Source organism: Eptatretus burgeri, chromosome 12, assembly GCF_056783735.1.
Source record: "Eptatretus burgeri isolate ZD-2024b chromosome 12, Ebu_testis_v1, whole genome shotgun sequence".
Lineage (NCBI taxonomy): Eukaryota > Metazoa > Chordata > Myxini > Myxiniformes > Myxinidae > Eptatretus > Eptatretus burgeri.
This window is the reverse complement of record NC_140972.1, coordinates 6,592,885-6,606,958: the sequence shown is the minus strand read 5'-3', so window position 1 is coordinate 6,606,958 and position 14,074 is coordinate 6,592,885. Positions and strand designations below refer to the sequence as shown.

The window sequence follows — 14,074 nt, the reverse complement described above, 5'->3', positions numbered from 1 at the left end:
TACCATTCATCATGTGCTCAAAACCCATACAACTTCGCTGACAAAACCCAGCTGACCCACCCTTTCGACCATTGACACCTCAAGAGTACCTTGTACTCACATTCAAATGCTGTTGTTACAACATCTGGCATCACTCTGCTGATTACGTCCTGAAAAAAAACACACACATCGTAGGAATCACATCGCACACTAAATTCATTCCTTATTCATTCATCTAAATTAATCATAATATAATTGTTAAAATGTACAAATGGTTACCTTGCGAGAAATTAGTTTCATTTGCAAAAGGAAGACTATTGTAATTGTGGCAAAATTCTTTATCCCTCAAATTTTAAGCCTCACGACAAAAAGTAAGTTACCTCCCAATGGCATCTCAAGATTATCGATCACTCATTACACAAACAAAGTGAGACAAGATAGAATGGAATAAGATTTCAATTACAATCAACTCAATACTTTGTCTGTCCATGGTATTTTGATACTCATGCTGCCCCCTGCTGACTCAAACTTCCTGTATTTGTGTTCGGAAAACCAAGTCTCCCGGCATTGCAAGCATCAGAGTTTACGAGACAATAAATACAAATTAATTATTACAAATTATACAACTCAAGAAAAACACACACACATATATATATATATATATATATACAATCATATGTGCATATATACATATATTTATCTATATACATATACAGTGGAAACCCTCATGTGGACCAACTGGGTAAGCGGACCACCTTTTCTCCAGTCCCTTCAGAAATTCCTATCTATTTAGTACATTGACTGATCGGCTAAGGGGACCACCATATTACCAGTCCCTTGAAGCAGATTTCAACTCTCAAGCGGACCAGTGTCAATTAGGTACAGACATTGTTCCCTTGAGTAATCCGAGCATATACAAAGCTCTTTGGCTGGGCAAGCGCGACTAATTGCAAACAAACCGTTCCAAAAAGACATTCTCCAGATGATCACAAGATCGTGAAATGAAATCGGAAACAATTACTCTTTACCCAATGAAATCGTGGGATTTTGGTTCAGAATTTCAGTCACCAATAGGAAACCCGCCTCGGCTGCCTCGGCTCCTTAAGTTCCGTGCTCGATGCTCAGATGGTCACAGATTTCCATTTGCTTCTTTCCACGACTGCCACAGCTCAAAAAAACTCCCAACAAAGAGTTGACGCTGGATGAGAAGGTCAAGATCATACAGAGTGACAAAATCAAGTCTCAGCGTAACCTCGCAGTTGAGTACGGTGTCAGCAAGTCACAGGTTCAGCGCATCTTGAAGAGAAAAACCGAAATCATGACAGCATACGAAGAAAATGCTCCAATCAGAAAGAAACGCTTCAAAGTTCAAGAAAATCAGAAGATCGACGAAATGACGTGGTCGTGGTTCAGTCGCGTTCGAGCATTGAATTGTGCTGTCAGCGGTCCGATGACAAAAGAGCACGCCATGGAGTTCGCACGGTCGTTTGAAGTTTCCGAGGTAGATTACACGGCATCCAACGGTTGGCTTTCCCGATTCAAAGCGCGCCACAACATTAACTCTGCCAAAATTCCTGGGGAATCGGCCTCTGTTCCTCAAGAAGCAGTCGACAACTGGACCAAGTGCGTACCGACGATAATCGCATGATACGACCCCAAAGACATCTTCAATCTCGATGAGAGTGGGATGTTTTACCGCGCGATGCCAGACAAAACGCTCCGTGTTGAAGGGACGGAGTGTAAAGGCGGGAAGCAATCGAAGGAACGTTTGACTGCTGCTTTCCTCATCAACATGGTCAGTGAATTCCAGAAAACGCTTATCATAGGTAAATCTGCCAAGCCTCGTTGTTTCCGCAATCTCAACAAGCATAGTCTCCCGGTCATCTGGAGATCGAACAAGAAGGCCTGGATGATGTCAGGTCTCTTCAAGGAGTGGATGCAACAGTTCAACGAGAAAATGCAACGGCAGCAAATAAATGTCATCGTCTTCCTGGACAATGCAACGTGCCACCCCGACCTCGAGCTCTCGAATGTGGAGTTTGTGTTCTTTCCCCCGAACACAACTTCACATCTCCATCCTCTCAACCAAGGGATCATTCGCGTGATTAAAACAACATAAAGAAAACAACTCGTACGGACTGTCCTCGCTAAAATGGACCACTGTCAGCCAGGCGACACCGACACCGTGAACTATTTAAAAAAGTGTGTCAGTCTACGATGCCTGCACATGGATCGCACAGGCCACAGCACAAGTCAGAGAATCCACCGTGAAGTCGTTTCGTTTGGTGTGGTTTCGGCGACGACGCGGTTGAGGGCGACGACGAAGACGATATCCCACTCGCCTATCTGCTCAAAAGAATGCAAGAAAGTTACGGTTTGACGACGGAAATGGTTGATGACTACATTAACTGTGACGCAGACGTTCCCACGAAATGCGAGAACAATGAAATGAATCAAGTCCATGACGACGTGGTAACTGAGTTTATCACTGACAACGGTGACGCTGATAATGACGACATTGACGACGATGACGACGACGACATGCAGGAGCCAACGATTACCACGTGAGAAGTAATGGACTGTATGGCGAAAACAAGGCAGTATCTTCTGTCCAAGAATCTCGGACATTTACTGGACACAGTCGACAAACTACAGAATGGTATCACTGAATCCGCCGCATCATCCGTGAGGCAGCGCACCCTGGACTCTTTTTTACAACATTGCACAATAATAATCAAAATTACTGTTTCCGTGAATAATCCAAAAGACTTTCTGTGAATAATCAAAATTAATGTTTCTGTCTGTCTGTTTCTGTGAATAAATTACAGTACGTGAATGTGAAATATGATGTGAAATCCTGTACAAACAGTTGTTCCACTTAAAGGTCCCATGACACTCAAAAGTACTGAAAGTGCATATATATATATATATATATATATATATATATATATATATATATATATATATATATATATATATATATATATATATATATATATATATATATATATATGTCCGAAAGGGGTTTTTCATCGTGATTTCTGATCTGACAATGCTTTTTCACAATACTCGTTCAGTGAAATAAAAAAAAACAAACCTCTTCGGAAACGCCCCTAAAAATTCTGCCGAAACCTACTGAACGGGGCATAACCCACATGACGTCATCTCCAGAACAACAAAGGCTGCACGTAAATTACTCGGGTTGGTGGTCTACGTGATTCTATGAGCTTCCTGTGTCTTTCCACATTTGATTGGTCGACTCAAGCACTTCGTTCATTTCTGCTTTAAAAAAAATCAAACATTTGGTTTTGAATAATGGATGACATGGACTTTGATTTGTCTGGTAGCGACAGTGAGTGGGAGAGAAATGAAGGATTTTGGTCTGAATCAGATGGAGAATTGTCGGATAATGTAGTCGCAGGAGGTGAAGTTCAGGCAGCTGGAAATGGAATACGGCCTTACCAGTTCGAGCCCGAAGCAGGACAAGCAGAGGAAACTGGCGATGAAATTCCCGGCGTTCATGATGATAAGGAGGACATCGAAGGAAGACTTGGCAATAACAACTGGTTGGACTAAATCCTATTCGTAATTCAATAATGTAAATTCGACATGCATACTGCTCGCTATCAGAAATATTTTGGTGAGGTGACGTGACCAGCGCAGCGCAGCGGACATGTTGCACCGCGCCAAATGAATCGCAAGCAAGGCCAGCCCATGTCATCGGCCGTATCTCTCCACGCATAAAACGAAGCAATCTCACTGTCCGGATATGATGAAAACTTGTGTGCAGAACACACCTTGTGACACGATTGTCTGTTGCATTTTTATTTATTTTATTCCTACTGTCGTCATGTAGCGCCAGTAGGAAACAATGAAGCAAAGAGAATAATAAAAGAAAGCTACAGCACGTCAGATTTATCGGCCTAGTCGGACGGACGATGGATTTATCGGACTAGTCTAGACTCTAGAGTTGACAAGTACCTTGTATTAGCATGCACACAATGTATAAGTCAATGCGTAAGAGTCCCGAGGCTATGAGGCTGTGTAATAGGAGTATCGGGATATTAGGAAGCGTGAAGTGGGCATTTTGACAGATATCCAAATGGACATTTATTGTCATCATTATTTTTTTATCTTGGGTGGGCATGGGTATTCCTGCATTGTTACTTGTTGTTTGTAAGCTTCATTGCAAAGTTATACAGAAGTCAACAAGAAGATTTCTTTTCTGTTGCAGTTTTCATTTCTTTGCGCAGGTCTGCTCATTATCTTTGCACTATATGTATATATTTATATTTAATAATTGTACTTTACATTTTAATTGCTGTAATATTTTGGGCAAATTACCATGTGCAGTCAGTATCAATTCCTTTACAGTATTGCAAAAAGTATATTCGTTTATGTGCCGGTGCAAACTGTATTATTCTGACCCACTTGTACAGCAACAAAATATACTCCTCATGTGCCTTTACAAAGCATGTTGCCTACCCGATACCTTTGTCGATGTGTCAGAGAAGCAGGGACATTCATTATTCTAAGCGAACCTTACCCTACCAGGCATGCAGTTGACGTTTGTGAAAACGTTGAGATTTTAAAGAGCATATTGTCCTCGGTGTATAGATTTTTTTTTCTTGCCACCAGAAACATGCTGCATCACCAATATTGTCTTAAATTAGAAAATTCTGAAATGAATTATGCTTGCTCCCTAATTAAAAAGTGATTCACATGCCAACTGCCTAGGTATAAGTGCTTGTACAACAACAGTGCTGTTGGGTTGCCTCCACTTGTAATTTATTTCTCATAACTTAGACGTAGCAATACCAACTAGACATTCATTCATCAGAAGAATATCAGTGAGATAGCAAACACATGTGCACAATGCATTTGTACGTATTTTATACGGCGCGCGACATCTAATCAATCCACTGTGTGCGAGTCGCGTTCTGTAGATGACGTCAACGGTCACATGACGTGCGGTTCGCTGAACTCAACTTTTTTGAGGGGCGGGGAATAGCAAGTTGTGAAAAGTATTAGAAATGTTCGAAATATCGGTCTAATTATCCCATTGTTGATTTTAAAAAAGAAACATGGGTGATTTATTCACTAGGAAGATCAAGTTAAGATATAAATAAAAAACCAATGTCACCCGCAGGGTGACCCGTTTCTTGCCAAAAGGTGACCACGTGTGACTTCTTTAAGGTCACACTGAGGTGAACAGAGCTGCTATCCACCAGGAGCGACTCCTTGAGGAATATCTGCCGACGAGAGATTCCGATGAGAATCGTTCTTCAGAGTAACCATGAAAAATATGCGTTTGCCTCATAACGTCACCAAATGACGTCATAATGTCTCAAGCTTGACATATCTAGAAAGCACTCATCGAGGTGTTCAATTTGAGGTACTACACGATATGGTTCCTAAAACTTGAAAATTTGACCTTGGGGTCAAATACGTTTGACCTTTGGCGTTAACCATGAAGCTCAAGGCCAATCGCCACCAAAAATTAATCAGCTGAGCGCCAGACCATGAACTATATTCCCATGAAGTTTGAAGACGATCCGATCAAAATTACTCAAAAAATAAGGGTTTCGTCGACTCCCCATATTTGCGACGACAAAGTGACCTTGACCTTTGACCCTGACCTTCAAAATTTTATGCGCTGAAAGGGACCTCTATAGGCCTCTGATATGCGAAGTTACAAAAATTTCCAATGTTAACTGTGCTCTGCAGAGTGATTTATACGTGATTACAGACAAAAAAAAAAACATATGAAGGTCAAGGCCAATCGCCACCAAAAATTAATCAGCTGAGCGCCAGACCATGAACTATATTCCCATGAAGTTTGAAGACGATCCGATCAAAATTACTCAAAAAATAAGGGTTTCATCGACTCCCCTGAATTGCGACAAAGTGACCTTGACCTTTGACCTTGACCTTCAAAATTTTATGCGCTGAAAGGGACCTCTATAGGCCTCTGATATGCGAAGTTACAAAAATTTCCAATGATAACTGTGCTCTGCAGAATTTTTTATACGTGATTACAGACAAACAAACAAACAAAAAAAAAAACATACAAGCTGACTAACATTTCTTGCAAAAAAATTGTTTTGGCAAGATAACAACCAGAAAGTTTTGAGTGTCATGGGACCTTTTAGTTATTCAATTTAGGAATTAAATGTATTCAGGAAGTTGTACATATTTACCTGAAAACCTACTGTTGGGGAAATTATTACTCTCTCGACAAGAAACCTTTGCCTCAGTCTGAGTAGGTCAAAGTGTTTGTGTTTTTTTCCTCTACTGTTCTATTATTTAGTTGTTAAGGCCTACCACCTACTTATAATCTTGTCTTTCTTTGACACTTTGGACATTGCTTGGTTATTCTGCAAGTACAAGGTGACCGGGCTGATAAGCTGTACATTCTGTTCTTTGCGATCAAAAGCCCTCTCTGCTTATAAAATGGGATGGATATATGGAGGGGGGGGAGAAAAAAAGAGAGAAAGACAGCAAATAAATTGTACAGAAGAAAGAACTCCTTGTGGACATTGATTTTTCCTGGACTTCTGTGGTTTATTTTATCCCGATACATGCAACACCAAGTCAGCTAGACGTTGAATCCTCGAGGAGGACAAGATCCCTCAACAATATAAAGAATCCTTTCGATCACGACGCGGTGCGAGGATAGAAATCCACGTCACTACCCAAATGGTGAAACCGGCTAAGCGGACCACTTTTGGCCAAGTCCCTTGGTTTGGTCCAAATGAGGGGTTCCACTGTATATACATATATATTGTTGCGGGCCAGGGACCGGTGGCGCGAACGACCGCTAGGTGGGGGAAGTTACGTCGTCTCCCACCAGACTCCCGGAATTGTAGGCCGTCCCTCTTGGATAATTCCGTGAGGCGGCTTGCTTAACCGACAGTGGACGCCAATACCTCCACCATGTAGCGTAGGGTCTTTTTGTCTTTAAACAATTTACCTAATTAACCACGCAGTGTCGCCTACCAGGGAACCACGCGCTCAGCACGTCTTGCTCGAACCGGGTCACTTCCGACTGCGGTAGAGTTCCAACTACCGACTACCAACTCCGGTTCGGATGCAGTCGAGCGGAACTGCCAAAGCCATGCTGGCTAGGATGAGCAGATTATCGGGTATAAAAACCCGGCTAAACTCAGATCCGAACCATGCTGGACCAATGAAGGAAAAGACGAAAACGAAATGGGAACATTTCTACAATAATTTATTTATAATAAACGAGGAAATTTATGTGGCGCAGAAACAGGTTTATTGGGGTGGTATGCGGGGGAAAGAAAGAAGATGTAGTATGACAATTTACAGCAACTTACAAAGCAGACACAGAGCAGACTTACATGGGAATGATACAGTAAAGATTTACAATGATCGAAAACACTTATACAGTTTCTACTTATTAGATGGCGCCACACACTCAGACACACACTCGGACAAAATAAACCCAGTTGAAGGCAAAGGACTTTTGCAGCCAGGGAGGGAGGCGGGCTGAGGTCGCAGTTCTTTCGAGTACCTGAGTCTCGGGGAAAGGAATGCTCGTTGGTGCGGCACCTGCCAACAGTCGTGCAGTCAGCTCGACAGCCGCCCGTGTGGAGTTCGGGTCCGTGGAGGAGCTCGAGTGGGCCGGGACCAGTAGTCAGGCCGTCGGGGCGAGACGTGAGCGGAGCCAAGCAGCAGTAACCCCTTCGTTTCCAACCAACTCCGGCCTCCAAGCACAGAACGAATGACCCCCAAAGAACTGAACGAACGACCCCCAAATAAGTCAACGAACGACCCCCAAAGAAGTCAACGAACGACCCCCAAAGAAGTCAACGAATGACCCCCAAAGAAGTCAACGAATGACCCCCAAAGAACTCAAGACTGAGGATCGTGTCGTGGTTTATAGACCTCCCTCAGCAGGGAGGAGCCTTGGTGAAGCCGACGCCGCTGTCTGCCCTGATTGGACAGGACCTCCATGGGTCCGCCCTTTCTGGGCGGGGCCTCGGCCAGGCACCGGCGAAGCCTGCCCACTCCACGTGTGTGGACTCGTCAAGAAAGAGTTGGAGCGTTTAGAGAAGCCAAATAGGAACTGCGACAGCGAAGATTCTGTCTCGGAAAAACGAGCCTCCAGAGACAACAGATGGACCGTGGTACATTGTTGTCAGCGAACTGAAGGCTGCAAGCGCTCGGGTACCGTGGATCGCAATGGAGGATGGGATATAAAGATTTATTACCCTAACTAAAAAAACATCGCAAGGCACCCCTTCGATTTCCCACTACACACAAGGAGGGGTTCTGTCTACACATATACTTAACGGCATAACTGACTTGGGACACCTGTATGTTGTATGCGTACGGTTCCTAGAACCATAACAATATTATATATATATATATATATATATATATATATATATATATATATATATATATATACATATACATATACATATATATATATATATACATATATATATACATATACATATATATATATATATATATACACAAATATATACGTATATACATATATATTGTTACGGTTCAAGAAACTGTATGCAGACAAACATACAGTTGTCCTGAAGTTAGTTATGCCATTAAGTATATGTGCAGATAGATCCCTTCTTTGTGTGTAGTGGGAAAGCAAAAGGGGTGCATTGTGATGATTTTAGTTAGGTTAATGAATCTTTATATCCCCTCCATTACGATCCACGGTACCATAGTGCTTGCAGCCCTCGGTTCGCTGGCCACAGCGCACCATTGCCCATCTGTTGTCTCCGGAGGGTCGTTTTTCCGAGGCAGAATCTTCACTGTCGCAGTTCCTATTCGGCTTCTCCAAACGTTCCAATTCAATCTTGGCTGTACCACCGGCCACCTTCCTCAAACACAAGTGGAGTGGGCGGGCTTTCCCGGCCTGGCCGAAATCCCGCCCAGAAAGGGCGGACCCCATAAAGGCCCTGTCCAATCAGGGCGGACGGTGACGTCAACTTCGCCAAGGACCCTCCCCACCCAGGGGGATCTAAAAATTACGACACCATCCTCAGAGTAGAGTGAAAGAGTTAGAGAGTTCATTGGTTGGTAGTGAGAGGGTCTGAGGGTTCGTAGTCTGGTGTGCTGAGAGGGAGAGCGAATGAGCTGGAAAGTGAGTCATCTGGTGAGCTGGAAAGTGAGTCATCTTGGGAGTAAGCTGGAAACCCTGATCCCCGCCTCGGACTCCGCTCTACTTGACCCGGGCTCCTTCGCAGACACGGTCTCCACACGGGCGGCCGTGGACCGAGCCGCATGACCATTGACAGGTGCCGTACCATGGAGCATCCCTTCCCTCCAACGTTCAGGTACCCCAGGAACTGCGATCTCAGCTCACCTCCCTCTCTGGCTGCGGGGGTCCTTTGCAAACATCTGGGTTTATTTTCGTCTGAGTGCACATCTGAGTGTGTGGCGCCATCTTTAAGTAGAACTGCATAAGTGTTTTTAGTTTATCATTGTAAATCTTGCCTGTTTTATTCTTGCGACAATTCTGCTCTGTGTCTCCTTTGTAAGTTGCTGTAAAATTGTCGCACTACATCTTTCTCTCATCTTCCCCTGCGTAACACACCCAATAAACCTGTTACCTGCACCACATAACTTTCGCGCTTTATTGTAAATAAATTACTGTAGAAATGTTCCCAGTTCGTTTTCGTCTTTTCCATCATTGGTCCAGCATGGTTCGGATCTAAGTTTAGCCGGGTCTTATCCCCAATAATCTATTCATTCTAGCCAGTACGTCCTTGGTAGTTCCGCTCGGCTGCATCCGATCCGGAAAGGTGGTTGGTAGAGTTGGTAGTTGGTAGAGTGATCTGGATCGGGCAAGGCGTATCGAGGGCGTGGTTCCCCGGAAGTCGAAACCGCGTGGTCAATTAGGTAAATTGGTTCGAGACAAAAAGACCCTATGCCACGCGGTTGATATATTGGCATCCACGGTCGGTTAAGCGACCCACCGCCTCACGAAATTATCCGAGAGGGACGGCCTACAATTCAGGGAGTCTGGTGGGAGACGACGTAACTTCCCCCACCTAGCGGTCGTTCTCGCCACCGGACCTCTGGCCCGCAACAATTATATATATATATACATATATACATACACATATATAATATATATATATATATATATAAGACTATTTAATCCTTACACAGATAATATGTAGTTTTAATGTGTATATTATTAATTTGTTAAACCTACATACACAAGCATGTCCTGGATTCGATGTGGTCGTCGTGATCGATTCCAATTTAAGTGTCGAGAATAAGGAACTTTATAGCATGATTTGGAGTCAGAAACTGCAATGTATGGAGGTCAATGTTGGTGAATAGGTGTGAAGTTTGTGATACAGTTTTATAGAGTTTGTGTACAAGGGTTCTTGTGACACTGCACATGGTTATTATGTTTATTTATATTTGATACAATTCCACATGTTGTTGTTGTGATCCCGGGGGAGTAGTTTAACCATCGACTCGGGTGATGATTTTCTTAGTCGTGAAGCCGATAAGTCCCTCTTATGTGGGTCACGCAGTCTGGGCCGTCAGAACGACAAAGCAGGTTTCTGGATTCTCAATGCCAGAACTATCGTCTGGATCTCCCCATGCTTTGTTTTAATCCTGGAATATGCCCCAACGAATGGAATTTTTAAAAAAACACAGTGCTGAAATAAAAGGCATCAATTCATTGTACACTGATTGCAAAACCAACCACTTCCCCACATTCAGTACAAGGACAACGCGCCAGAGCAATGGACTCATGAGGTATTTGATTTCACTGTCGTGGACTTTGTTGTTAACCAGACTTTCTGGTTGTTGATTCTCTCAAGGAAACCTTTCATTCATGGAGCTGCTGAGCACATAGAAACATGGCCTATAACAGTGGAAGTCCCTGTTATAGGTTACGTGTGAGGTAAGTAAATCCTCCACATTGCAAAGGAGTTGATGGATTCTGGAAGACGGTCTGCAGGTTTGTGATGGACAGCTTGACTCCGACACCACCGGGTCACACCACAACGGCCTGGTGGATTCCCCATGTTGAGCGTACCCTAAGTATGCTCATCAAGGAATGCAGCACGCACTGCCTGAACAGAGAAAGGCAGGAAGCAATCACCCAGCCTCTTCAATGTGCACCAGACTCAGACGTGTCCCTCTTCCCAGACAGGTTCCTCCAAGCTCATTTCTGGTTCTTGCATCTCTCCCTACTCATGGCTTCTCTCTCTTCATCTCTCTTTTGCACTTTGCTTCTTGTGTTTTTCTTACTGGGCAAGAACTCTCTTGAAAAACCCTGAAAAATCGCCCAAATTTGCAAGTCACTTCCTTTTCCGCTCTATAAGACGGAGTTCAATCATCACTTCCTCCGGAAGGAGATGAAATCTCTCAAGATATATCAGAATATCCGAATTACCTCTCCAAAATATAACTTTCCTTGGGTCCAACACAACAGTGAACAAGACAGACCACATTACAAATATACCCGAACAAATCATGTGAATCTCTGCCCAATTTATATAAAAATCAACGCCATCCCCCGGCGGGTGCAACATTTTTACCCCACGTGCGAAGCGAAAAGCAGGGAGAAGCAGTTGGTCCACATCATCTGTCTTTCCACAGAGTCAGTCTATGAACAAGGAACAACTTAATTTCAATTGAATTATATACTCTGAACACTGCAGAACACAAATCAAAGCACAAACCTGTAATTTAGCGGAACTTTGGCTCTGAATTTGGCAAATTGTACGAAATCTCGTACGGATCACACATGCGCAGAGAGTAGTGGATAATATTTTTACTCTATCTGCTTATCTGGCAATCAAACAAAATTTTAAATCGTTCCAAACAGGAAACTTACTGTTTTTAAGGATGTCATAAAGGACACAAACAACAGGCACGAAGATCGAATGAAACGTGTTAAAAATAGTGTTGCAATTAGTGACTGCGTCAACGGTGGTAAACTTTCAGAAAAAAAAAACGTTTTTTTAATTTAAATTGAATTATAGAGTTGAACACTGGAGAACACAAATCAACCACTTTCAAAAACCTCCAGTTTAGCAGTACTTGGACAAAATTTTAGACCATCTCGAGATGGAGAGAGTTGGCTGAAGACAGAGGGAAGTGGAGGAGTATCGTGGGTGAGGCAGGGCAGAAGCTTGGTGCCATCGGACCTCACCCCTTAATTCGGACGTCACCCATTAAAAAGAGAACAGAAGACCAATCAAATTTAACAATCAGGCTCTCAGCGTTGGGGAATATCCAGATTCAGACAAAATGGTGGCTTGTCGGAAATGTGGAGATCTCGTGCTCGGAAATGCAAAGCAAGAGTTTGAAAGGCCCTTCCACGTCCTTTTTCTCAAGACTGTGCCGGGTGGGTATGGGGGTCCTACAAATGAATTCTCTATTTTAATATGTACCCAATGTCACAATTAGCAGAACATTCTGAATCGGAATATGCCCGCACCGAACTCTCTCTTCCTTTCCTGGTGGTTGATCCTCTTGCTGGTTGGTAGTGGGACGCATGCCCAATTATTAACCTGCTATCCCTGTCAATTTAACCTTGCCCTACGTTCGAACAGGTGTCTGGGGAATGCGTCAAAAAAAATTGCCATATTTGCGTACGTAATCAATAGATACACTACTTTCTTCGATATATTAACGTCATTTTTGTCGTTTCAAGTTAACATAAGAGCAATCGTATCGCTTTGTGAATAATCAACTTGCAGATCGCATTTTAACCTCGGCAGAGAATGGATCAAATGTACCGGCACACTTCGGCCTACTCCTTTCGAGACACCGTGCGATGGAACGCCTGCAGGACGAGGGAGAACAGCGTGCTCCAAGATGCGGCACGGCTCGCCCGATCCTCATCAGGACGAGGGAGGACAGCGTGCTCCAAGATGCGGCACGGCTCGCCCAATCCTCATCAGGACGAGGGAGGACAGCGTGCTCCAAGATGCGGCACGGCTCGCCCGATCCTCATCAGGACGGTTTTCGGCTCCATTTTAAAAGGTTGTCCGCTCGATGATCGCACAGCTTCAGACGCGAGCACACACACGCTCCCAACCGAGCTCCTCTCGTTAATCCGACATTGGCCGGCTCTTGATACCGCCGGGTTGTTCATAACGTGAAGGGATTTCCGGGGAAATAAACGAACTTCGCCATTAGCTTCTGCCTTCATCGAAACGAGTTCAAATCATCGTATTGTTGAACACTTTCATGGACTCGAGCTCTTCGCTTCACGTCAGATTTCCCCCCCTTCCCTCAGAGGCCTACACAGTTTAACCGCGCTCGACTTGTGACTTGAGGGGAGAGGGCGCACGCAGCTCCCACTAATATCTATGACCACGGGGGTTCTGAGCTAGGCCACTCACCAGCACGTCACGGAAGGTGAGCTGTAACGGCCCGTTCACCGTCCAGTCCATGTCCTTGCTGTCCGGGGTCCGAATCCGAACGACCACCGTTTGCGTGTCCATGAGCGCTTTCGCATGTTTTCTCGTCTACGCGGCGAAAGGGGAGTTTCTCATTGTCGCCCTTTTGCCGACTTTGCGATGATTTCAACCATCCGCGACTTGGAACAAAATCAATAAAAGTCCGGCCCGGACTCCCGGTGGAAGCGAACCCAACGGGGTTTCATCCCGAGTTGCTCCAAGATGTGGTTTTTGTGCGAAGTTCATGGAAGTTCGGGTCACGTGGTACGAAACGGAGCCCCCACTGGTCCATGGTTTGTATTTAAACCTGAGAAATTTGATAAGAATGAGCATGTTGTGTCGTCATGGTGATACGGTGTTGTTGAGAATTTTTGGATGAATTCATTTATGTGAAAAACGTTTATTTTGTGGTGACAACATTGTCAGGTGGCACTTTTATAACAGGTGGGGAAGAGCGGTGACACAAGTGGATATGGATTTCACGGGAGAAGACGGTCAGTGACGTGGGTTGGTGGGGGGAGGAGGGAGAGGGGAGAGGGAAGGAGAGAGAGGGGAAAGAGAGAGAGAGGGGAGAGGGAAGGAGAGAGAGGGGAGGAGGGAGAGGGGAGGAGGGAGAGGGGAGGAGGGAGAGGGGAGGAGGGAGAGAGGAGGGAGAG

At 44.3% G+C, this 14,074-nt stretch overlaps 1 protein-coding gene across 4 annotated transcripts in view; it reads right to left on the bottom strand.

Annotated features, from left to right (window-relative positions):
* Positions 1–13,667, bottom strand: part of MAP2K5 (mitogen-activated protein kinase kinase 5) — a 307,732-nt gene extending 294,065 nt beyond the window's left edge. For all 4 annotated transcript variants that reach the window (XM_085849335.1, XM_085849333.1, XM_085849334.1 and 1 more), the window contains exons 1-2: positions 13,362–13,667; positions 101–149 (exon numbers count right to left, since the gene is read on the bottom strand). In XM_085849335.1, coding sequence (XP_085705461.1) covers positions 101–149; positions 13,362–13,463 — 151 coding nt within the window. In that variant the 5' untranslated portion in view covers positions 13,464–13,667. The remainder of the gene's footprint in view (positions 1–100; positions 150–13,361) is intronic.
* Between the last annotated feature and the right edge of the window lie 407 nt (positions 13,668–14,074).